We start from the raw sequence: 24,264 nt of genomic DNA, 5'->3' as shown, positions 1-24,264 counted from the left end.
AAACTTAGTAGCTTAGCACCCATATTCTGTAGTTAGGAGTCCAAGATGTCGTGACTTGATTCTCCGCTCAGGTTCTCACAGATTGAAACCAAGATGTCGGCCAGCTAAGTTCTCGTCTCGAGGTTTTTTCGCCTAACATCTTATGGTAAACTTGTTTTCACGTCATCTTTCATTTCTTTTTTTTTTTTTTTTCAAAACAAAGTCTCGCTTTTGTTGCCCGGGCTAGAGTGAGTGCCGTGGCATCAGCCTAGCTCACAGCAACCTCAAACTCCTGGGCTCAGGCGATCCTCCTGCCTCAGCCTCCTGAGTAGCTGGGACTACAGGCACGTGCCACCATGCCCAGCTAATTTTTTTTATTTCTATTTTTAGTTGACTTGCTAATTTTTTCTATTTTTAGTAGAGACAGGGTCTCGCTCTTGCTCAGAGCTGGTCTCGAACTCCTGAGCTCAAGCTGTCCTCCCGCCTCGGCTTCCCAGAGTGCTAGGATCACAGGCGTGAGCCACCGCGCCCAGCCTTTCATTTCTGAATTGTAGTAAGTGCTTCTATCAGGTATCTACTCTGGTCCCACTAAACACGTTACAGCTCATCCTCACAACAGCCCTTCTAGGTTGTTCCTGTTCTTATCCCCATTTCATAGGTAGATGAAACTGAGGCTCAGAGTTGTGAAATGACTCACCCAAAGTCATAGTTAATAACTGGCAGAGGCAGGAGTAGTAGGTCTGTACAGCTCTGAAACTCTCACTTAATAATTCTTTTCACTGCCTCAAAAACAGCCGAGTGCCCCTTTGAAGAAATAATTGGGGGAAGGGGGTTCCTAAGGGTGAGGAGAGGAAGGGAGACTGTTTCCTGTCTCTGAGGGTTGTCCTGCTCACTCAGCTGGGGATATGTGGGAGGGAGGGGCTGAGTGTGCAGGAAAATGAGCAGGGTGAAAAAATACCTGGCAAATGGAGGCTTTTCAATGGATTATTTTAAGTAGAATAGTTCCTTTCACTATGTGACTTGTGCTGGTGCTAACCAAATGTTCACTAAAGCAGGAGGACACATTGTTATTGTATTTCCCATTCGCTTATGGAGTGGGGTCCATTTTTAAAAATCCCACAACATCCCACATTTAAATATGTTCCCAATGCCGAGGACTTCAAATGCCAGACATGTTGGGCCACAGACGACAACCCAGGCCCACATCTGGCCCACTGAGGCAGGGACCCAGGCCCTTGGAGCCCATGTCACCTCTGCAAAGGAGCCAGTGGCTCAGCAGATAGTAAGAGCTCTGGGGATGGGGGGCTCTGGATGCAGAGGAACCATATGTTTTGGTATTATGGGCCGTCCGGCAGGCAGCTATAAAAAGCAAGTGGCTTCTTCTAAGAACTTAAACCCAAAAATATACATGGAGGAAGTCACATTTTTAACACCAGTGTGGTGCTAAATATTCTTTTGTGTCTAGGAACTGTGGTAAGTGGTGCTTGGGACCTGAGAAGATAAACCTTGAGAGATGAGGGTGGTGGCCCTGGTCAGAGATGGACCCACTTAGAGCACAGTTGAAATCACACCATTGGAATCAAATGAATCTGGGTTCCCATTTAAGCTCCATGACTTGTTTTTATGACCTTATCAAATTATTTCATCATTCTGAACCTCAGTTTTGTCATTTATCAAAGGAGTATTACTCTCTTCAGGGCTGCCTGGCCCGAAGAGAGTGATAAGAATTAGAAAAATGGATGTCAAGTGTCTCTCGCAGTATCTAGCTCAGAGCTGGTACTCAGAAAACGATGGCTGCCGGTGTATTTAGTATGTTTTGGGCAAAGTGAAACTCTTGCTTCTTCATGTTCATGTCCTATCTCCACATCATAATACAGGCTGTTCCTGCTCCAGGAAATGCCTTCCTTTCTGTTTCAGAATGCTCAAAACCAGCCTTCCCTGCTTAGCCCAGTTAAATGACATCTCTTCCTTGAAGCCTTTCTAGATTTTTCCCAGCAGGATGTGGCCTTTCCCACCTCTTCTTTTTCTTAGTGCTTAATCAGTGACTACCTGTGCTGTTCACCTAGCGCAGCTATCATAGTTGCTTCCGTGTGGGTTACATTTCTCCTATTAAATTAATTTCCTTAAGAAGAAACTTCTTAGGTATTTCCCATCTTGCTTGGTGTGTAGTCAGACCTCAGTAAACATTTGTGTAATCATTCATCTACTCAGTCTATATCAATTGACACCTACTCAATTGTGCCAGGCACTATACTAGGTGCTGAGGGTATAGCAGTGAATGACACTGATGAGACCCCTGCCCTCACTGATCTTATATATTAGTGGAGGGAGACAGATAATAAATGAATAAACAAGTCAATTAGTAAATACATAATTATATAAAGATCACTTAGACTTTGATAAGTGCTATGAAAAAAAGGAAACAAGGTAAGATGAGAGAGGGTGAGGTAACAATACTTAGAGTAGTGTATTTGAGGAGGTGACATTTGAGTCAGAACCTGAAGGGTAGGATGGAGGCAGGTTTGGGACAATTTCAGGGGAGTGAGTTCCAGGCAGTGGGAATAGCAATTGCAAAGGTTCTGAGGCAGGAAAGAATTCAGTGTATTTTAAGAACTGCAAGAAGGCCAAAGAGGCTAGAGCACAGCAAAGGAGGGAAAGACAGCACAAGAGACGATTAGAGGCAGGGCAGCCCTGTTAGTGTCTTATAAGTCTTGGTAGAACATTTGGATTTTATTGCCTAAATATGACAGATTTTATGTGGGGTGTGAACAACATTATCCTATTTACAGCTTTAAAAAATCCCTCTGGCTATTGTGTGAATATGAATTGTACAAGGACAAGAGAAGAAGCCAGGAAATGTGATACTAGAATCTGGGAGCTGGAATGAAGACAGGGGAATGATCGGACTGGATGGGCGGGATGAGGAAAGAGACAAGGCAGAAATGACTCCCCCGTGTTTGGTCTGAACAGCAGGGTGGACAGTGGGGCCGTTTCCTGAGATGAGGAAAATAGAGAAGAGTGAGCTCAGTTGTGTTTGGCGGGGGGCTCTTTGGTGAGGGTTCATTGGGAATTTTGTTTCGGATACTTTGGGTTTCAGGTATCCAGCAGGCAGTTACATTATATACGCATTTAGAGACGAGGAGAGGAGGTGAAGACTTAAATTTGGGAGTTATCAGCATCTATGTATAAGGGCCATGGGACTGGAAGAGATCATCCAAGCAAGACTGCAGACAGGGAGGGGAGAGGGCTGAGGCCTGAGCTCTGGGCACAACAGCTTGAGAGGAAGCAGAAGGAAGAAACCAGCAAAGGAGACTAAGATGGAGCAATCTGTGAAGCTGGAGGGGACCCAAGAGAGTAAGGGGCCTAGAAGCTAAGAGAAGTGTTTCCAGAACAAATCATCATCATCATCATCATCATCACAGGTGACATCTTGAGCTCCACTGTGTCTGTGCTAAGTGTGAGATATGACTTGTTGAATTCACAAGTCATGCGATGGGATTCATTATCCCCCTTTTTCAGGTATGAAAACTGAGGCTTTGAGAGGGAATCAGAGAATTAATAAATGAATAAATGAATGAATCTACATCCTTTTTTTGTTTTGTTTTGTTTTGCAAACTGCTCACACTACACTCCTATAGGCTACCTAAGTAGAAAAAAAAAAAAATAGGGACAAAAGACCATTCCTCTTGAAACATTTCTCTGCAAGTGCTAGAGCAGTACACCAGCTTACAGAGTATTGGGCTTTCCGTAGAGCTCCCCAGCCCTGAGACTCACCACCAGGGTCCGGGGCCCTCCCCTAGCTCAGTGCTAGAACACAGTGACCAGCAGCTGGGGCCATTAAAATCAATCTCTCCAGCTCTGCCAGGGAAGTGCCGAGTGATTTGCAGCTGGTGACAAATGCAATGATTTGCCACCCAGACGCAGCATCTTGGATGAAGTAGCCTCATCAGTAAAATTGTTACATTTGGCCAGAGCTAATTATCCTGGTCTAGGAACCTCGATGCCCGATACCAAGTGAGCCTCTCTCTGAACACAGCTCAGCTCAGTAATTAGTCAAGATGGACTTTTTTCTCCCAGTAATCTCAAGGCGGTCCGTCTGAGCCTGTGCCTTCATGCCTGTTTCTATTACTTTTAAAAATAGCCATTTGAAGCAGAGGAAAAAGGGAAATAGGTTGCGCTCAGTGACCTCTTGAGCTCAGCTGAATGCAGGCACACAGGAGGTGTCCCTTCTGTCCCCTTCCTCTTGGGGATGACAGGACATGCTTTTGAAATAAAGAAGAATGTCCATATCCAACTCCTTGTCAGAGATGTCCCAGAGAGGAGGTTGCTGGGATCAAAAGTTGGTTGCTGTCTAATAACTTTCCACTCCCTTCACTGGCCCACGTGTCTGCTTTCCTGAAGCCTCAGCGGCTGCTCCCAAGCCCCCCTCGGCATGCTCCTCACACCGTCCACATGCCTCCATCCCAAAGCGCTTACTCTGTGCCGGGCGCTGTGCTGTGTGCTTCATGTGAATTTCCCTTTTTAATTTTTAAGAACACCTTTAACATGAGTAAGTACAACTCTACTCCATTGTGTACAGAAGTAAGCACAAGGAGATTTAGTGACTTGCCCAAAGTCACACAACCAATGAGAAACAAGGCAGGACTCCCTCCCGCTTTGTGAGCCCTGAGCCTATGCTCTTGATAGAGACTGACAGCGCCTTCTGTTTTCTCCCTAAGGATCACACAAAAGCAATTGTCAAATGAATCATTGCAATATGTTATCTGGATGTTCTTGTGGAAGAGCTAATAACTGGATAGATGATTAAAAAATGTCTTGACTACTGTTGCATATTAACTTGGAGCAAAGGTCTCTGATACTCACAGCAGGGATTGAAGGCAGGAGTCAGCAAACTATGGCCTGTAGGCCAAATCCAGCCTGCTGCTTGTTTTTGTGATTAAAGTGTTATTGGAGCGCAGCCATGCGCATGTTTGCATACTGTCTATGGCTTCTTTCACAATGCTGCAGCAGAGATGAGTAGTGCAACAGAGACTACGGCACACAAAGCCTGAAATATTTACTACCTGGACTTTTACAGAAAAAATCTGCTGACTTCTGGTCTAGAGCAACAGATCCAAGCTGTGAGATTAGAAACACACATATAAAGGCCTGCAGTGAATTCTAATCAATGACCGGGACAAGAAATGCCTGTCATAAACCAGGGAATGGTCCGATCAGATCCTTACTATCTTCCATTGGCATTAAGTAATGCACTTAATGATACATTTACTGTTTTGTTAATGAAAGGAAAAAGACCATTCGCAAGAAGAGACAGCTGGCTGCCAGCGTCTGACTCCTAAACCACATCAGAATTCATTCACCCAGCAGGCACAAACGGGTGTCTTTCCCCTCCCACAGCCCCCACTCCTGTGGGTCAGCAAGTCCTATCACCTGGATCTCTGTGTCTCTTCAGTTAGCCTGCCTCTTCCAACTTCTGTGGGTTCTGCTTTAGTTAAACCCACCATCATCACTCTTAGTCAATAAATACCACCAACGATAATTACAGTAACATCTTAAATAAATATAGTTGTGTTGTTAGTACTGTATTAGAAGAATGATAGTGGTATAATGCAAACACAGAAGGGATGGCTTAGGGCTCTGCTGGCAAAGTTGGGGAAGTTTACACAGGAGGTGAGATCTTACCTTCTCCTTTTTACCTCTACCTACTATGCCTTCTCCCAGCCCTGCATCTACCCTGCTTGGTAATCTCCTACTCATACTTCAAAACCTAGCAAACACGGTATCTCCTCCTCTGATAACTTCCCCTGACCTCTGCCAGCAGAGTAATTAGTAAGCCCTTCTGTGTTCTCTTGATACTGTTTTCTCACTTGTCACATAATTAAGATAGTACAGTAATTACTGCCTACGATATTTATGTAAGATGGTGACGATGGCTTAACCAAGTGCTTACTGTGTGCCAGATACTGTGCTTAAGCACTTTGCAGGGAATCCAGGATGTCTGTCCCCAAAGCCTATGTTTTTAGTCAGTAGGCTACACTGCCTTCCCATCTTCTCCATCAGACTCTGAGCTCATGGGAGAGACCATGGTGTATTTACTTTTATCTCCCCAATGTACAACAGTGTTTGTCACACAAGAAATACTTGCAAAATGAATGAATAAATAGTGTGATACTCACCATTCTAAAGGTCCTTATCTCCTGCTTCTTCAGTCAAACGCTTATCTCTGTAATGCTATGAAGAGATTTTATAGATGTAATGAATCTATAAAATCAATAGACTGTAAGACACAGAGATTATCCAGGTGGGCCTGGCCCAATCAGGTAAACTCTTTAAAAGCAGGGAGTTATCTCCAGCTAGTGGAAATTGGAGAGATTCAAAGAATGAGAGGGATTTGACATGCTATTGTGGGCTTAAAGATGGAGGAGGCCAAGTGATAAGGAATGTAGGCAGCCTCTAGAAGCTGACAGCCAGCAAGAGAACAGTGACCTCAGTCCTATACCCACAAAGAGATGAATTCTGCAAACAACAAGGGAGCTTGGAAGAGAACCCTGAGTCCCGAATAAGAAAAACAGCCCCAGCCAACACCTTGGTTTTAGCTTAGTGAGACCATTAGCAGAGAATCTAGCCAGCCTACCAGAGATCTCTGACCTACAGAACTATGAGACAATAAATAATTGTTGTTATAAGCTGCTACATTTGTGGTAATTTGCTATGCAACAATAGAAAACAAATACAAGCAGGTTTCTAATTGTATGGATATGTTGGTGGTCAGACTGCTGACCAAAGTCTCCACTGAGCTTTAAGGAAGTTAGTGTTACGTGACAGCCAGCATCACAGAGGAGTCATGGGATGGGGAAGGCCAGGCCCATCCACAAGTCAATCAGAATTTGGTGAGGGAGGTAATGTTCTGCAGTGGCTAGAGTGCTAGACAAGAAATAGGAAATCCTGGTTTCCAGTCCCAGCTCTGCCATTATCTCACGGTGTGCTCCGGGCAAGTCACCTTAGGTCTCTGAACCACAGTTCTTCCATCTGTAAGATGGGGATATTCATACCTCTCCCATCCATCTCACAGGGCTGTATGTGCAGCTGAAGTAAGATAATGGATCCAACAAGTCATATAAGTTGGGGCCAATTCTGGAGGAACATAAGGGATTCATCAATCAACTAGAGAGATTCAAAGAATGGTCCAGATCAGATCCTTACTAGAGGGTTTTGGGAAGAGCTATGCCAAGTTATGAGGCTAACAAAATTCAGGTGACTAGACAGACCTCCAAGGGCTTAGGATCATAGCTGTTCTTTCCCTACTAAGAAAAATACTGCTTTGCCCTGTGGCTCCCCGGGAGAATAGTCATCATAAAAATCATGCTTCATGTTTCAACGGCACTTTTCAAAGTGCTTTCCTTTGTACCATTTTAATTCCAATAGCTTGTATTAGTTAAAGGAAAAGAATGGGCTAAGAGTTGTGACTCACCATGAAGTAGGGTAAGTCTCACCCATTATATAGAGCAGGAAAACTAAGGCTCACCTAGGCATGTGACTTGCTGAGGTGTGGGGATGGTCAGTGAAAGGGCAAAGGCTCTCATTCCCAGGCCCGGCCTCTAATAACTCCAGCTCCTTGCCTCTAGTATGGAGCTGGGAAAATGTAGCATTCTTGGATAGACACCCAGCTTCACCTATACAAGATCTGAACTGAAGGTGGAGAGGGTTGCCTCATACTCAAGTTCCCATCTTGTGGATCAGATGCAAAGGAAGCAACAGGATTAAGTCACATTTTGAAAAAGCCTCTTCCCCCAGACCTCCAGTTATTCCACGATGTCATTTACTGACTATTAAGCAATAGACTCTTACTTTCGTATCTTCACTAAGTAGGTGGGGATGTGGGGAATACCTTGCAGGATAAGCTGCTCAAAAAACCCAGCACATAAATGTTAATTAAAAGAGAACAGGAAAGAAGGAGACTTAGACAGGAACTTTCTTGGGAAGCCTGAGCTTGACTAGATGATCCTAAACTTGGAATGACTTAGCTAGGCCTCTCAGTTTAGTAGTGTTGGAAAAGTAGGCAGCCATCTGAACAGTTGGTTTGAGACCATGACTCCAGACACCCCAGACCATAGGCAGTTTTGGATTCTCCTGGCCCTGATGATGCTTCCCAGTCTCTAAAATTCAATGTGAATGGAGATACCAGGTTATGAGAGAGACAGCATTTATGCTTTCATTTGTTATTGAAGGCCTACTCTATACTGGGTGCTGGAGATGCAATGCTGCACAAAAGAACTAAAAGTTTCCTTTACTCTCATGGAACTTATGGTCTAGGGGAATACAGACAGTCAAACAAACAGATGACATATTTCTACTACCATGAGAACTACATGGGGCTGTGAGTCTTACCTTTGAACATTGAAAATGTGAAAATTACTGTGATGTCTGTAGGATGAATAGCAGTTGATGCATTGATCAGAGGAAAGAGCAGAATGTGGTAAGGGTGGAAGATGTTTGAATATGAGAAACTAAAGAAAGAACAGCATGAGTATAGAGTACAGAAAATATGTTGTTGGACGATATTGGAGAGTAAGTCAGGGGCCAGATCACACAGGTCCTCAAGGCTCACAAAGGTTTGAATTTTATTCCAAGTGTTAAGAGGAATGCTTTGGTGGGTTTTAAGTAGGGAGGTAACATGATTCAATTAATATTTTTCAAAAGATCCTTCAGGCTGCTTTTTGCAGAACTGGTTAGGCAGAGCAGTGAGGGATAGGGAGCCAAATGGAGGCAAGAAGTTCAGTTTAGTCTCAGATGGTAACAGCAAGGTGGCAGAATAGGAGATACCCTGCTCATAAGCCAACAATGAGAATTCTGTACCCATCCATAGACAAAGTCTGCCTGCAGGACCCTCAAGATTCAGGTAGGAGTTTGTGAAATCCTGTGGAACCCAATATTTAGGAAGACTGTCTTAAGAATTCAGGCCAGTGTCCAGGTAGTAGACCCACTGATCATGTTCTCAGGCTGAAACCTAGAAATGTCATGTTCCCCAAGGGGCTTGGCTACAGTTCCATTTGGCCTGCAATCAAAACTATCTGTCAAGGAGTCCAGGAGGAATCATGTACCTTAGTGTCCCAGCAGAAAAGCTCATTTGCCCATTAACATCAGTCTCAACAGTGGATCTCAAAGTTACCCTGCAACTCAGCTCCAGCACCCGTCAGCTCTGGTCCTAGATTATGTCAGTACACTCAAGGACCTGGAAAGACACTCACCCACATCTTGCAGCCTGGAAATTATCTATCTGAACCTCCATGATGACCTATAAGCCTCCACCATATATCAGATCCCAAAGGAGATTAATCTCTGCCCTGGCCCCTCTTGATGAAATTCAGGAACTCCCCTGCCTATTCAGGAAACTGCTAGAAAGTGTGCATGTTTGGGACACGGAGGCAAATTCATCAGTATCCATCCCATAGCAGATCCTTAGGGGGCTCAGACTTGGTTTGGCCCCTCTTGCTAGAGAACTTCCCTGCCCACACAGGAAAATACTGGGAGATACACACATCTGGGACACTGGGGGTGGGCTCGCCAACTTCCATTCAACAGCTCCTCTCACTGTAGTCAGGCAATTGTCCCACCTGTGCAGGGACCTGCCAGGAAATGCACACCTGTCTAGGCCAATGGGATAAGCTTCCTAACTTGGATCCCTGGCCAGCTTTCCCACACAGCCCCAGTATCTTCCTTGGCTCTTCCCCAGGTCCATCTAGGCCAGGTCACCATGACAACCCTGGAACCCTTGTGAGACTCACAGTGAACCTAGTTTTAGGGCACCCTCTAGTGCTGAAATGGCTGCAGTAGTCATGCGTTCTGACAACAGTCAGTCTGCTTAAATTTCTGGACAGGCCAACTAAAGGACAGACACAAACAAAGCCAGATTGCAAAGACTAGAACAAATACCTAACTCTTCAATGCACAGATGTCAACATACATCCATAAGCATCAAAAATAATTTGTAAATTATGACTTCACCTAATGGACAAAACAAGTCAACAGTGAAGGACCCCAAAGAAATAGAGATATGCAGACAAGGCATTCAAAATAGCTGTGTCAAGGAAACTCAGTGAACTTTAATTTAAAAAAAAGAAACAATTCAAAAATTTATCAGAGAATTTTAACATAAAGATTGAAATAATTTTTAAAAACTTGAAATTCTGGAGATGAAAAATATAATGAATGAAAGGAAACATGTAATAGAAAGCATAAACAGCAGAATTGATGAAGGAGAAGAAAAAATCAGTGAGTTCAAAGACAGGCTACTTGAAAATATACAGTCAGAGGAGAGAAAACAAGAAAGAATGAAAAGGAACAAAGAAAGCTCACTGAATCTATGGGATATCATCAAAAGAGCAAATATGTGACATAGCTTTGCTCCACCCTCCCGATCTCATTCCTTTGTACAAGATTCCTCTCTCTTATTTTCTTCCTAATGAGAAGTACCTAGGACCATTCTTTTCCATATAGCAATCAATAACAAGTATTTGTTGGATTTCACTGTCTGTCTAAAGTGAAAAGGAATCTCCAAGAAAGAGAGACAAAAGGAAGTGCCGAGGAACATGGGAATAACATAGAAAGGGTCAACCGAGGTTTTCAAAACGGTGTGGAACAATAGACTGAGCCAGCAGGCCTGGGTACTACTCCTGAGACACAGTGTGATTTGAGACTCTGGAGTTTCTTTATCTCTAAAATTCGTGGGTTGGACTGATGATTTCTCTAGTTGTTAAATATTAGGTTGAGTTTAGCACTGTCTCCTATTGAAGGCTCTGAGCTTGAGGTTGTCAGAGCTCCTTTTATAAAGGCCTTAAAGATATAGTAGCTGCAGGATAGCACTTCCTTGATAAATTGAACAGGATAGGAAAAGAAATTTAATACAAATAACTTTATCACTATCTGATTCAGTATGATTTGAAGTCATGTCTGTTCACCACATAAAATCACCCCATGTAACGTCCAAATCATCTTGTAGTATCTTTGGGAAGCCCTGTACTTGGAAATATCCTAGCCAAATCGGAGAGATCACAGTGGAACTCTTGGCTGGTCACATTTCTCTTCATTGTTTGGGGCATAATAGAGGAGAATAGTACGCTGAGAAGTTCAAGGATAAATTTCTCATCTCATGAAAGATTGTCTATATTTGCCTTTTTAATCTTTTTATTTCAGCCAAATTTTCTTTCTTGGGTGGTGGAGGGGGGGATTTTGCCTGCACCCGATGGTGACATTCCTCACAGTGGCTGGAGTATGATTGTTCTCATTCTATTTCCAATATTTTCTTCCTTCCATTCCTTCTAGTCCATCCTTTTGGTGGCCTTTGCCAGCCAGGAGGACAATAATGAGAAAGTAGTCTGAAATATTTCGGGACCCATCAAATGTGTCCATTGTGTGTGTAAATGCATGCCCCTTCATATATGTGTGCACAAACATTTGGCGTATATGTAATTGCATTTGAAAGGGTGTTTGTTGATGTTTGTGATTTTTATGGGCAAGTGTTGACATATCTGTGTCTTTGTTGGCATATGCCTTGATGTATGTGTATGTGTGAAAGTGAGTGTGAACATGTGCATGTGGGCTTTATTGCCCCTGAAGGACAGCAACCCCACAGGTTCTTATCCATGATAAGGAACAAAATCTGACATTTGAATTCTCACATCTTGCTGAGAGAGGAGAAGGGCGTGATACGGTTTGACAGTTCCACTGACAGAGCTCAGGCTGTCTGTCAGCCCCTTCCCATAGCCTTCCACAGTTGATGTCCACTCTCCTAATGCCTCTTCCCTTTGGCTTGCAGGTCCCTGTCCGGTCGCATCGTTGGTGGTGTCTGGTGGTTCTTCACCTTGATCATCATTTCCTCATATACAGCCAACCTGGCCGCTTTCCTGACCGTAGAGAGGATGGTGTCTCCTATCGAGAGTGCAGAGGACCTAGCGAAGCAGACAGAAATTGCTTATGGGACACTGGAAGCAGGATCTACTAAGGAGTTCTTCAGGGTAGGGACATCCCTAGTCCAAAGGCACTTTCACCAAAGGGAACCACAACTGTCATGAAAATTTCCTTCTCATTAAGTAGCCTGAGATTATAGGCAGCCACGGCTGCTACTTAACTGACTGCAAGTCAGGGAAACGCAGGATATTTCTGAGCTTTCCACAGTCCCCTGAGAAATCTACATTTCTGCATTTGTGGAAGCTTCAAATCTCCCGCATTGATTTAGACTCCTTGCATAAACCAGTCCATGCTGATACTCCAAGTGCTTCAAAGGATATCAAATACAATTTCCTCCCTGCTCCCAGAAAGACCTTACAGTCTAGTTAACAATTGATTAGGAACAGCTTATAGACAAGGTCTGGACCTCATGCTGTTTGTGTTCCCTCCTATCTCATAGAAGGAGCTCAATGAATATTTGTTACTTGACAAATAAGAAGATAGTGTATGGAAAAAAATAACTGGAAGAGGTGATCTATTAAATATTAATAGTTCCAGGAGGGTGAGAAAATGTAAAGTGGGAGTGGAGGTGGTGAGATGTCTTTTGGTGGGAGGCAGTGGGCCAAGGTGGAGGAGCAGAGAGCTTGGGAGCACAACCTGCAGGATCAGCAGATGGAGGTTCAGACCGTGGCTCCATCCTTTCCTTGTTCTGTGCACTTGGCCTCTGTGACACCATTTCCATTCATCTACAAAATTAGGACAATAATGTCTATTTCAAAAAGTCTTAATGAGATTATTTTAGATGATAAGTCATCTAAAACAAGAGGGAAAACAAGGAACAAGGAATGGAAGCTCCATTTACCAGTTGGGCTTCAAGGAAATGCAAGTACTAGGGAGATATATTAAAGAAGGGGTAGGGATTGAAGCCACGCAGGGTAGACCTGAAAACATTTCTAGATCTCATAAAACCAAGTCAGACCTGAGTAAGCTAAGTATATTCTAGGCAAAGGGAACAACTTGAACAAATGCCAGAAGCAGGAAAACCTGTAGTTCCCTAGATTTTGAACATGTTCACACTTGGAGTTGAACAAATGGCATGTGGAGCTACCATACAGCAATCGAATAAAAATAATAAACAATTGCTACTACTTACTTATAAACCAGATCCTGTGCTAAGCACACTCTACATGAATTATCTCATTTAATCCTCTCATTAGAGATGAGTCAGGGATTGCTATCCCCATTTTATAGATGAAGCTCAGAGAGGCAAAAGTAATCGCCTGAGGTCACACAGCTAGCAAGTAGCAGAAGGAGCATAGAGAGCAAGCCTCTGTATTGCCTCAGGCAAGAGGGTAGGGCTCCCACCCAGACTCACCTAGGTTCCCTCTGAAACTTCATGTAGCAAACCGTAGGCCCCAAAAACCCTGCTGTGTGATGTGCTGCAGTTCTTGGTCATATAGAACTTTGTGTTCTATATGATAGGCAGGAAAGGGGCAAAAGTCTTAACCATCATTGATCCCAGCTCCAAGGCTAAAATCATCAATTTTCAACATATCAGAGCAAGAAGGTGTCTTAGTGGTCACCTGATCAGAGCCCGTCATTTCAGAGAAAGGCATTACTTGCCTAAGATCACCCAGCCAATTAGTAGAAAAGCCACTTTATAATCTCATTACAATGTTCTGACATATTTTGCCTGCAACCAAAGTGTGAAGAAGGTGCCCGATATATGTCCATAAAGCTAGTCCTATTCCCCAGTCCCTGCTGATGCAGTTGGGGAACCACCCAATTCACTTAACAATGCTCTCATCCCCATAATATATACAGTACATGCCAATCCCCAAAGCACTTTCACGTCTGTGGTCTCATTTATGTTTCACTGGTGACCTAAGGCAGGACAGATATTACAGTGTCCAATTTGTGGATAAGAAATTGAGATTCAGGGAATTCATGATGCAAGTGCCAGGGGTAGGGGGTACCAAATCTGAGTTTTCTCATTCCAACCCAAGTATTTTTGCCACTGAACCATGTTGTCCTAATGTGGTGGTGTCACTGACTGATAAACGTTGTTTAGAAGATCACTCAGGCTGATAGATGGGGCTGTGGACCAATCTAGTCTAACCCTACCATTTTATGGTTAGGAAGCTGAGGCCCAGAGAAGAAAATGGTCATGCCCTAGCTAATGAGAGACACAGCTGGGACTTAAGGCTTCAAAGTTCTTTGTTAGTAACTATGTCAATTGACATATTACTGCCTCCTGTCCACAGCACAAAGTTAGGAATCTGGAACCAAGGCAGTGTGTATTCTACTAGTTCTATGCCCTAACCAGGCCTACTACATTGGTGGCAAATAAGTTGTAGTCCATGTGCTGACTCTGATTGGTCAATAGTGGTTGCCTAGAGTTCTATGTTGAAAGAGTTTCTGAAGTCACATCTGGGCTCTGTGTGAAGGAATTTCTTGATTGGTATCAATGTCTGCCATGTGTGGAAGAAGGGAAACTGGAACCAAGCAAGCCATGTATTGGGCATTCCTATCCTAAAGTAAAACCCGAAAAGGGGGCATAATTATTAGCAGTAATTACACCACTTAGAGAATGCTTTCCTGGTGCCATGCATTGGGTTATGCATTTTACCTATGTTCTCATAATATCCGTGGCAACACTGTGTAGTGGATACTATTATCACCATTGTCAGAAGAGGAACACTGAGGTTCAGAAAGGTTATGTTACTTGCCCAGGATCCTGCAGCTAGTAACATATAAAGCCTAAAATGAGAGAGGCAGATGGTTGCAGTGGAGAGGCACCAGGTGTGCAATCAGGAGATTAGGGTTTTACTCCTGGCTCTGCCACTAACAAGCTGCATGACATTGGACAGTTCATTACCACATCATGGGCCTCAGTTTCTTTACCTATCAAAGGAGAGTGCTGCCAAGATATGTCCCATGAGCCCTTCCATCTCTATGACTCTGACCTTGAGAATTATCCCACCAAGACTTTGGTGGGTGGGGAGATAAGATCACCTACCACCTCCACAAAGAAGAAGGACGAAACAGTGAGACAAGAATTCTACTCCAGTTTCTGAAAAATCTGGCTTCTAGTCCCCATGGCAGCCCAGAGTTTCTTGGCAGCCCCAACTCAGAGTCACTTAGTCCTCCATTGACATTTTAATTAAGATGTGTGAAGGGCTGTGGGAGCTGCAGATGATAGGAGAGATCCAAGAACAAATACCCTGAGTATGCTTCCAATCTTCCCTGCCACTCATGCCACCATCCCATTCCTGGAGATGAGATTTTCCTGATAGTCGGCTCTGAGCATCTGTGAGCAGAGCCTTAGCATCTGGGGCACTGGGGTGAGGCTGAGAGGACATATTAATTTTCTGCATACCATCGCCCAGAGGGCTCTTCAGCTCTGCCTGTCAACAACCCAATTCCCTGCTGTGTCCATCCTGTCAGGTCAAATTGCATCTTGCAATTGCCCTGCTGTGTATTTTGTTGGTTTTATGCCTGGAAGATTATCTGCAAATCTGGTCACAGCTGAATTTATACATTTCCCTGTTTCTTCTGAGAAAATATTAAATACACTGGAGATGCTATGATTGGTTCTGGGTATTTCCTCCGCTAATCTTGGAATCCTCCCTCCCTTTTCTTCCTTCTTTCTCACATTGGCATTGTTGCTTAAATGATATATCTTCATGTAAAAAATCAGAGATTTCAAGCGAGCAAGGGACTTAAAGAGTACTATGTCTAAACTCCGTGTGGAACAGATGGGGAAACTAAGGCCCAAAGAAAAGGGATTCTCCCTAGACCAACCATGACTTAGAAGTAGATCTAAGACTGGAACCCAGAGCTCTTCACACCCAGTTCAGTCCTTTCCAAATTGTAAACCATACTGTGTGACAAATGATCTAGTTTATCTAATTACAGACTATTAAAACTCAAGTTTTAATAGCAACTATTTTCATTGATTTTCCCTCAAGATCTAGAATCTTCCTGGGCCCCAAATATCTTTATAGATGAATTTGCTCAAATGACAATTGTATATCAATATCTTATCAACACTTGATGTGCATTGATTTCAAGGAAATAAACCTGATACTTGTACACAGAGAAAAATGATATATTACATAATAATGATTTTATATTAAATAAATCTGTAATCTATATATCAACCATTATATTATATAGATTGTATGCCTCTAGTAGTAACTAACTTAAAAAAAATCATCCCTTGTATGTATTTAACACTTGCCCATTTCTAAAACATTTTCAAAAGCCAGACTCTAGTATCCCTAAAATACATCTACCCCTTGGGAAAAGGATACCCTTTAGAAAGAGCATGTTAGAAGAGAAGATTGACCATGGTCCTGGATCATGGGCCCTGACTACAGGCCTACTATGTGCAAGGTGCTCAGTTAGACTCTGTGAAGGACCCTCAGAAGGGAAGACCTCCCCTGCCTTGCCCTCAAGTAGCTTCCACATATGCACAAGAGACGACCTGAAATCCTAGTTTGGCCTAGCCTTCCAGCGAATGACTCAGACAATGTGTCCAATAGGAATACCAGCCTTCACAATACTCTTTTTCTCAAAATGAGGGCCACACTAGCCATACAGATCAGAACACCTGTTACAAGGGAAATTCTGAAAAAGATGTATTCCAGGCCCCACCCCAGACCTGCTGAATCAGAATCTCTAGATTTAGAGCCAGGAGGTCTGTATTTTTACAATCTCTGTATATGATGATAGTGGCTTTAGAGTTTAAAACTATTGCCCTTGGAACTGAGGTGGGCTCCAGATACACAGGATTTATTTTAGTCTGTGAAATGAAGACAAGATTGTGGTGGGACAGAACCAGCATATCAAGTGAGCAAAGTCCCAAAGGAAGTAAGGCCCAAGGTGTGTTTAGGAGGAGAAAAGGAAGCCAGTTTTACTAGATTTGGAGGCTTTTGAAATGTAAACAGGTGACAATATTTAGTCCAAAGTTATTAGTTTTATCGGACAACAATTTACATTCTGAGGGCAGGTCTTACAATATGGCTAGAACTTGGCAACCCATGACCCAGAAATTCTTCAGTGTTGTCTTCCAATAGTGAAATCAGATTCCACTGATATGCAGCTTTCTACTTCTCAGCAGTATAAATATGGCCTTTGTTAACAATAGACAGGTTCTTTAATTTCTGTAAAAGCCAGGCACAGCCCCAGTTTCTTAACTCTCCTCATGTTTAGGAGGAATATAATTACTCAGAAGTAATTAAAAGATTCTGAGCTCCTCTGTTCATTCTGTATTTGCAAGATATTTGTACTTTGGAACCTACTGGTACTAATTAGAGCCTCTTATTTTGCAATCACTCATAATTTGTTTCTTCCTGAGCTAATCTCACTCATGAATGTGTGATCAAGCTACACTCAGCTCTTCATTAGTGTGTGCGCCGACCCCAATTCCAAGCACAGTCAGCACTTAATTCCAGCTTTGTTTCTGTCCCCACCAGAGGTCTAAAATTGCCGTGTTTGAGAAGATGTGGACATACATGAAGTCAGCGGAACCATCAGTTTTTGTGCGGACCACAGAGGAGGGGATGATCCGAGTGAGGAAATCCAAAGGCAAATACGCCTACCTCCTGGAGTCCACCATGAATGAGTACATTGAGCAGCGGAAACCCTGTGACACCATGAAGGTGGGAGGTAACTTGGATTCCAAAGGCTATGGCATTGCGACACCCAAGGGGTCCGCCCTGAGGTAAGTAGCCAAGATTTGCTTCCTTGGTACCCCCTCTCCCCTCCCTATCTCAGGAGTGAAGCTGCCATGTCTGCCATATGGCTCCAATGCCACAATGCAAGCTGTCAAGTGGGCTCTTCTACAACACCTGAGGGCCTAGAAGATTCCAGCCACCCAAGATCCTCAGCCCTGAGGTTGGAAATTGACTCGGGGGCCTCAGCTTGCTATGACTGTCACTGCCCATGTGTTCTTCCCCACACCTCACCTTACCCTCCAAGTGTGTTAAACATCGATGAACCTTGTGCCTTTGTCATGTGATCTGTAAGACCGCATTCCTTACCAGACACTCCTGCATACAACAAGGCTATGAACAGGTTTCTCTAGCAACCTGGATTCTTTGACAGAAGGTGGTTTATAATATTTGTCATGAAAGAAACATAAACACATTGTCCAAATGAAAAATCAAGTAGTTTGCGGCCTGAGACTCTGGCTATGGAAATCAAAATAGCATCTAATGAATGCACCAAGTTAATGGTAGCACCTATTCATACCTAGACACTGAGTTATTTAACAAGATATAGGTAAAGAAGCAAAGTGGACTTTACTTTCACATAGAGAAGCTCTGATATTCATTCTAAACAACTGAGGAACAGTCCAGTAGACTTGGAATTAGAAGACCTAGATTTAATTCTGGGTTTACTACTGACTATCTTATAGAAGGCTTATCATCTCTTGAACTTCAGTTTCCTCATCTGTAAAGGGAGGATAATCATCGCAGCCCTTCTCAGGTCTGAGGTGGTTGTGAGTTCAAATGGGATAATCTATGGAGAAGGTAATTGAAAACAGTATAATGTGATGTCACCTATGAGATAGTATGTCAATTATAGAGGGATTAAATCATTTTAAGGAAGTGTTACATTTCAGAAAGGATAAGAAGGGTTAATGAACTTTGCAAAAGGATGGAGAGGGATTCCTAACCCATCTTGACATGATGTCTAGGGCCACCCTGCCTCCACTTCATGCATTTATCTTAATAATATTAAGTCCCAACATTGTTCTAGGCACTGGGCTAGTAGCTGAAGCTAGAATTTTGAACAAGACAGACATAGTCTCTGTCCCCATGGAACTGCATTATTACAGGGGAAACAGGCATTGAATAGATGATTATTTTTTAATGTTCAATGACAATTATGACAGATACTAGGATAGTCTATAAAAGGGGACCTAGAGGACATCTACTTCCTGTATTATGGCAGAACAAAATTCTCACTGTAAAACACCTGGAGATGCTGGATAAGATACAACAAATAGCCTTGCAAATGCAAGGCAGGAAATCCCTGGGGCCAAAAAAGAAAAAAAGAAATCAAAACCAGAATGAAAAGCACAAGCTAATTATTCTGGGACTATCCTAAGCCAGGCAAAGTTACAAATTATGTGACAATTTACATAAGCAAGAATCCGAAGTACAATTAAAGACATAAAAGTAACCAAAAACAGTTTTAAAAGAAAAAGACAGTATCATTAAAGATCAGACGTATTTGAAAAAGTATGAATTAGCATACTTTAGAGGAAATAAAAAATATAGTCATTCATATAAAATCTCAATGGAAGAGTTAAACAGCAAATTAGACAAAGTTGAAGAGAGAATTGGTGCACTGAGGGGGTGGGGTGTAAATCAGAGAAAATACCCCAGAATATCACACAGAGGGATAAAAAGAAAATATAACAAAGAGTTTAAGAGACAAGAAAAAGAAAAAAATCAATCTTCTATCAGTTCCAGATGGAGACAAGAGAGGGTGAAGTGGTGGAAATATTTTAAAGAAAATTCCTAGAATTTATGGAAAACATAAATCCTCAGATTTGAAAATTGAGTCCCCAGAAAAATAAATAGAAGAAAATCAGCAGCTGATTCAACTGAAACTGCAGAACAATAAAGGCAAAGAGAAGATCTCAAACACACCCGGATATGAAAAGGTCCAGTTTGGTCTGTAGGATGGGTGGGGTGTGGCTGGGAAGACTTGCCCAAGGATGATATTTTCATGCTAAGGTCTGACAGATTAATTGGAGTCACTAGGTGAAATGAGGGGAGGGAGAGAAGAGTAGTCAAAGTAGAAGGAACAGCATGTGCAAAGACTTTAAGGCAAGAAATTATGGGACAGTTGATTAAATAAAACAAGCTAAGTGCTCCTACAACACAAGTAAGAAAGAGGAGAAAAGGTAAAGCTGAGGTTGGAGAATGAGGTAGGGAAAAATTTCATAAAGGATTTTTGTCCGTATTTGAAGAACATTGAAAATACCTTAAAGAATTTTAAGTAATTGTCTGAAAATTAGGAAAAGAGAGATATCCGGAGGAGTATAGACATAATTGAACATGATCTAATAAAGCAACATCAAATGGCCTGGTATTTATCAATCATTCATTTTTGCCTGGTAGAACTTAAAAGACTCTTTGTGCAAGCTTCGATAAAGTTCAAAGGAATCTTGACAATAGTGTTTGGCAAGGAAGAGGTTTTTATCTCAGAAACTTATAGAACATCACCCTAGAAAGATCCAAAGTAGAGAATGAGTCTTTGTAGGTCCAGGAACATCAATTATGCTTCAGTATTGTAATTGACTGAAGTTTTTATGAGTTAAGGGCATCGTTTGATCTAAATACTTGGATGCAAAGTTAAGAAAACAAGGCACAGATTGGTGACATGATTTGTCTGACCAATAGAGTACCTCTGCCCCTCCAGGCCACAGGTACCTGGAACAAGGTGACAACTTGTTCTCAACTCAGAAAATATTGGATGTTTGAGTGACTTGAACCTAAAACTCACGTTATCTAGCACTCACATGACTTTCCACTATAATAAAAGCCATCATCAAGTCAGTGCCTACTAAGTGCCACACACTGTGATATGTGTGTTATCTCATATAACCCTTGCAACACTTCTATGAAGTCCCATTATTCCTATTTTACAGATGAGGAACAGAGAAACAGAGTTAAGTTACCTGATCACGTTGACACTTAACAGTGTCAGCTGTTAGGAATCATACTTCAAGCTCAGGCAGTCTGACTTCAGAACTGCAGTTTACACTGAAGCTGTGCTGGGCTTTGTAACTGACAGTCATTAAAAGCAAGAGACTGGACTTAGGACAGGTTCTCTCTACCTATTCCCATGAGCCAAATAATAACCATCAGCTCATGAATCAAAAGCATCCACTCATCACTCTGCAGGCAAAAGGTGATCATGGACACTCACTTTAATGCACCAAGTACTACTCCTTTGAGTAGTAACACTGTTTTCATAGATTTTGCATGCTCAAAGATTCTTTCTGGAATAAATGCTGAAAATAATTCAACTCTGTAATAGGAGAAGAACCTGATGCTTTTGCTTACATCTCTGTAAAAGACACAACAAGCCATTTATTGATTTTGTAAAAGAGAGAGTGAGAGAAAGGAAGAGAGAAATGAAAAGGAACGTGTTCCAAATACAGGTCACTAATGGTGATCTGCAAGTCTGGAATACCCAGCTGATGGTCCGGTGCTCCTCTTTCTCACAGTGCTCCTTCCTCTCCAGTGGCAAACTTGATGATGGCCATGGGGCCATCAAAACTCCTGACTCAAAAACGGAAGAATAATGCTTGTCCTAAGAGGGCCTTGAGTATCTATCTGGCCTAGGATATTCCCTCTGCCCTCTAAGGGACTCTGCTTATCTGTGCATTAAAAGGGATCATTGATTATCAACTAATCGTGTAGAGGTTCCATGAAACATACCATTGAAGAATGGTTGGCAGGCGTAGTGGTTCACGCCTGTAATCCTAGCACTCCGAGAGGCCAAAGCAGGAGGATCACTTGAGGTCAGGAGTTCAAGACAAGCCTGAGCAAGAGCGAGACCCTGTCTCTACTAAAAATAGAAAAAATTACCTGGGCGTGGTGGCCAGTGCCTGTAGTCCTAGCTACTCGGGAGGCTGAGGCAAGAAGATCACTTGAGCCCAGGAGTTGGAGGTTGCTATGAGCTATGATGACGCCATAGCACTCTAGTCTGGGTGACAGAGTGAGACTCTGCCTCAAAAAGAAAAGAAAAAGAAAAAAGAAAAAGAAGAATGTTTACAGAAAATATGAGTAACCATACACGCATGCACGCACACATACACACACACATACACACACACACACATACACACACACACACACACACACACACACACACCAGCAGCCAGTTTCCATCATACCTCTGCCTCACATGCCCCAAATGGTGCCATTTCACCAAGACACGGTGAAATACCAAAGAGTCATGGCAAACAAAATGCCACAGACATGAGTGCCTGCTCCAGCAAGCTTAAATCCACCGACTTGATCCCAGGATACCATTCCGCATGACAGAGGTGGAAAGTGAGAAGAATAAGGGAGCAGTCCGCAGTTCCTCTGGACCCATTGAAAAGAGGCTGGTCTGTGCTTAAAGATGATCTGGCAGAGGAAATCAATCTTGTATCCAAATTATTTTGAATCCTAGAAAATACTCATTTAAAAACTGTTCAGCCATACACAAAACTGCAAACCCTTTGGAAGTGTTTATGCTACAGAAAAGTGCTTCACGAACTTTTCTTCAGCCCTATAAAAGGTGAGGTTTTTGCAACCCTCACAGGCAGATGTTCTCCAGACTTAATGACTGTGCTTGCATCAAGAAAGGACCTTCCTGGCAGTCTTCCTCAACGACTTAAACTCTCTGTAAAGCCAGACCTCATCACACCTGTGGGGCATTTGCTCCCTTCCAGCCTACCTGGAACAAGTTTCACGTTCCTCCAAGACAGATCACCCAGCTTTGCCTCTGAAGATCAGAGAACTGACATCTAAGGCCCAAATGTTCTTCTAAAACATGCCAAGTCTAGTTGGCAGAAGCCAGGCCATGGTCCCCGCAGAGTGTTAAAAGACTATGTTAGCCACAGAATGGTTTTTTTGTTTCCTCTGCTCTGGAAACAAATATTCTGATGAAGCGAAGTGGTTCCATCTTGATTTTCCATTTGGACAGGTGGTGTTTCTTTGAAACAGATGCTGTTTGTTGGCTGTCACTGCATGTTTGGGGCTGGGCAAAGGGTTGAGTTATGTTTCAAAAGCCCTCAGGTTGTGGATAAAGACCTATGCAGCCAATGCCAGTCACTAGGGAAAGACAATTGGTAAATCCACTAATTATGATCTATTGGCCCTTTTCTTGCCAACTAAATGTATCTGCTAAGTGGCAGTCTCTTTTCTTTATTATGATAAATATTCCCTTCAGTTAGAGACAATGTGTTCAAATTTCCTAAGTAAGGGGGCATGGCCCCTGTTTTACCAACCCAAGAAGGAATCTACACAAGATTGGCCTCAGTTAAAAATCTCAGCTAATGATTCTCCTTCACAAACCATCTACCGGGAGTTTAATGGATTTGCTAAGAGTTATACCCTAATCAGGACATTGGTCAAAGTCTGGTCTTTAACTGTGACCGTGGTTACGTGGAATCTTCTCTGGTCTCTGTGATCATGACATGTTTGTCTTCTGTCACGTGTCTTGTCCATGTCTGACGTATGGGCCAAGGGGCAGGAATACAGCACAGCTGCTTCCTGCAGTTTAGCAGGTAATGGGCACCCAGGAAGGTCCGAGCCCCACTCCCTGTGCTTTCCATTCAGCTTCACAGATCCGTGTCCGAGCACCTTCTCACACAAAGCACTGTGCACAGTGCTGCAGGGAACACCGGGGAGAGAGATGCAATCCAAGTCCCTCGATAATGCATAATCAGTTCAGCTCATGAACAAAATTATGTGGGCACCTATTATTCTACCAATGCCATAAGAGAGTCAGAAACACTCAAAAGGAGGAGAGTCAACATTTGAATGGGAGGATTTGTAAAGCTTTCGAGGCAGAGGTAACATCTGAGATAGGACCTGAAGAATTATAATAGATGAGAAGTGGGGAGAGGGTGCTCCAGATTGGGGAGATGGTGCATGAGCAAATGCAGGGGTGGGAGCATGGGGCTTGTTTTCAGGAACGACTTTAGAGAATGTATTAATAGGTAGGAGCGATTGGTTTTCACCATATTGTGAAATATCTCACATGTCTGAATTTTGAGATGTCATTAGGGGTCATCAAAGTCATTTACAAGGATGGACCATGATCAGACAGGCTCCCAAAGATGACTCTGGAAGTGGTTTGCGATGTGAATCACAGAAAGGATTACAGGCAATGTGGTCATTTAGAAAGCTGTTACAGTCATCTTGGTAGGAGGTAATGAGCATGGTCACAGGTCATATGGAATGGGGACAGACGGGAGAAGTGGTGGGCTGTATTTTTGTCACCTGTCATATCCTTCACTTTGAGGCTGGGAAGTTTGGGGAAGAAGTCTGTTATCTAAGCTTTCTGGGACTTTTGTGCTCCTCCCTAAGGCTTGACCACATATAAACTGATTCTGGAAAGGACAGAAAATGGGAAGATATGGGGTTTACCTCCCTGTTTGGGAGGTTTTGATTAATTGTTTGATTAATTGCCAACACTTCAATTTTACCTCTGGAATGCCTAGAAGATTAAGAGAGCCCACTGGAAGTGGAAGAGGATTTCTGGCACACCAGCAAGAAAGATGGAGGATGCCAATTACCTTTGCTCACTTCCTGCTGC

At 42.9% G+C, this 24,264-nt stretch overlaps 1 protein-coding gene across 7 annotated transcripts in view; it reads left to right on the top strand.

Annotated features, from left to right (window-relative positions):
• Positions 1–24,264, top strand: part of GRIA1 (glutamate receptor, ionotropic, AMPA 1) — a 306,850-nt gene that overhangs the window by 245,288 nt on the left and 37,298 nt on the right. For all 7 annotated transcript variants that reach the window (XR_001137844.1, XM_012653191.1, XM_012653187.1 and 4 more), the window contains 2 exons: positions 11,795–11,993; positions 17,406–17,653. Coding sequence is in view for 6 of the 7 variants with exons in the window: in XM_012653191.1 (XP_012508645.1) it covers positions 11,795–11,993; positions 17,406–17,653 (447 nt within the window). In the remaining variant the exon portion in view is untranslated. The remainder of the gene's footprint in view (positions 1–11,794; positions 11,994–17,405; positions 17,654–24,264) is intronic.

This window comes from Propithecus coquereli, unplaced genomic scaffold (genome assembly GCF_000956105.1).
Source record: "Propithecus coquereli isolate 6110/MARCELLA unplaced genomic scaffold, Pcoq_1.0 Scaffold419, whole genome shotgun sequence".
Taxonomy (NCBI): Eukaryota; Metazoa; Chordata; class Mammalia; order Primates; family Indriidae; genus Propithecus; species Propithecus coquereli.
The sequence above is the reverse complement of the archived record's forward strand: the minus strand, read 5'-3'. Positions and strand labels throughout refer to the sequence as shown.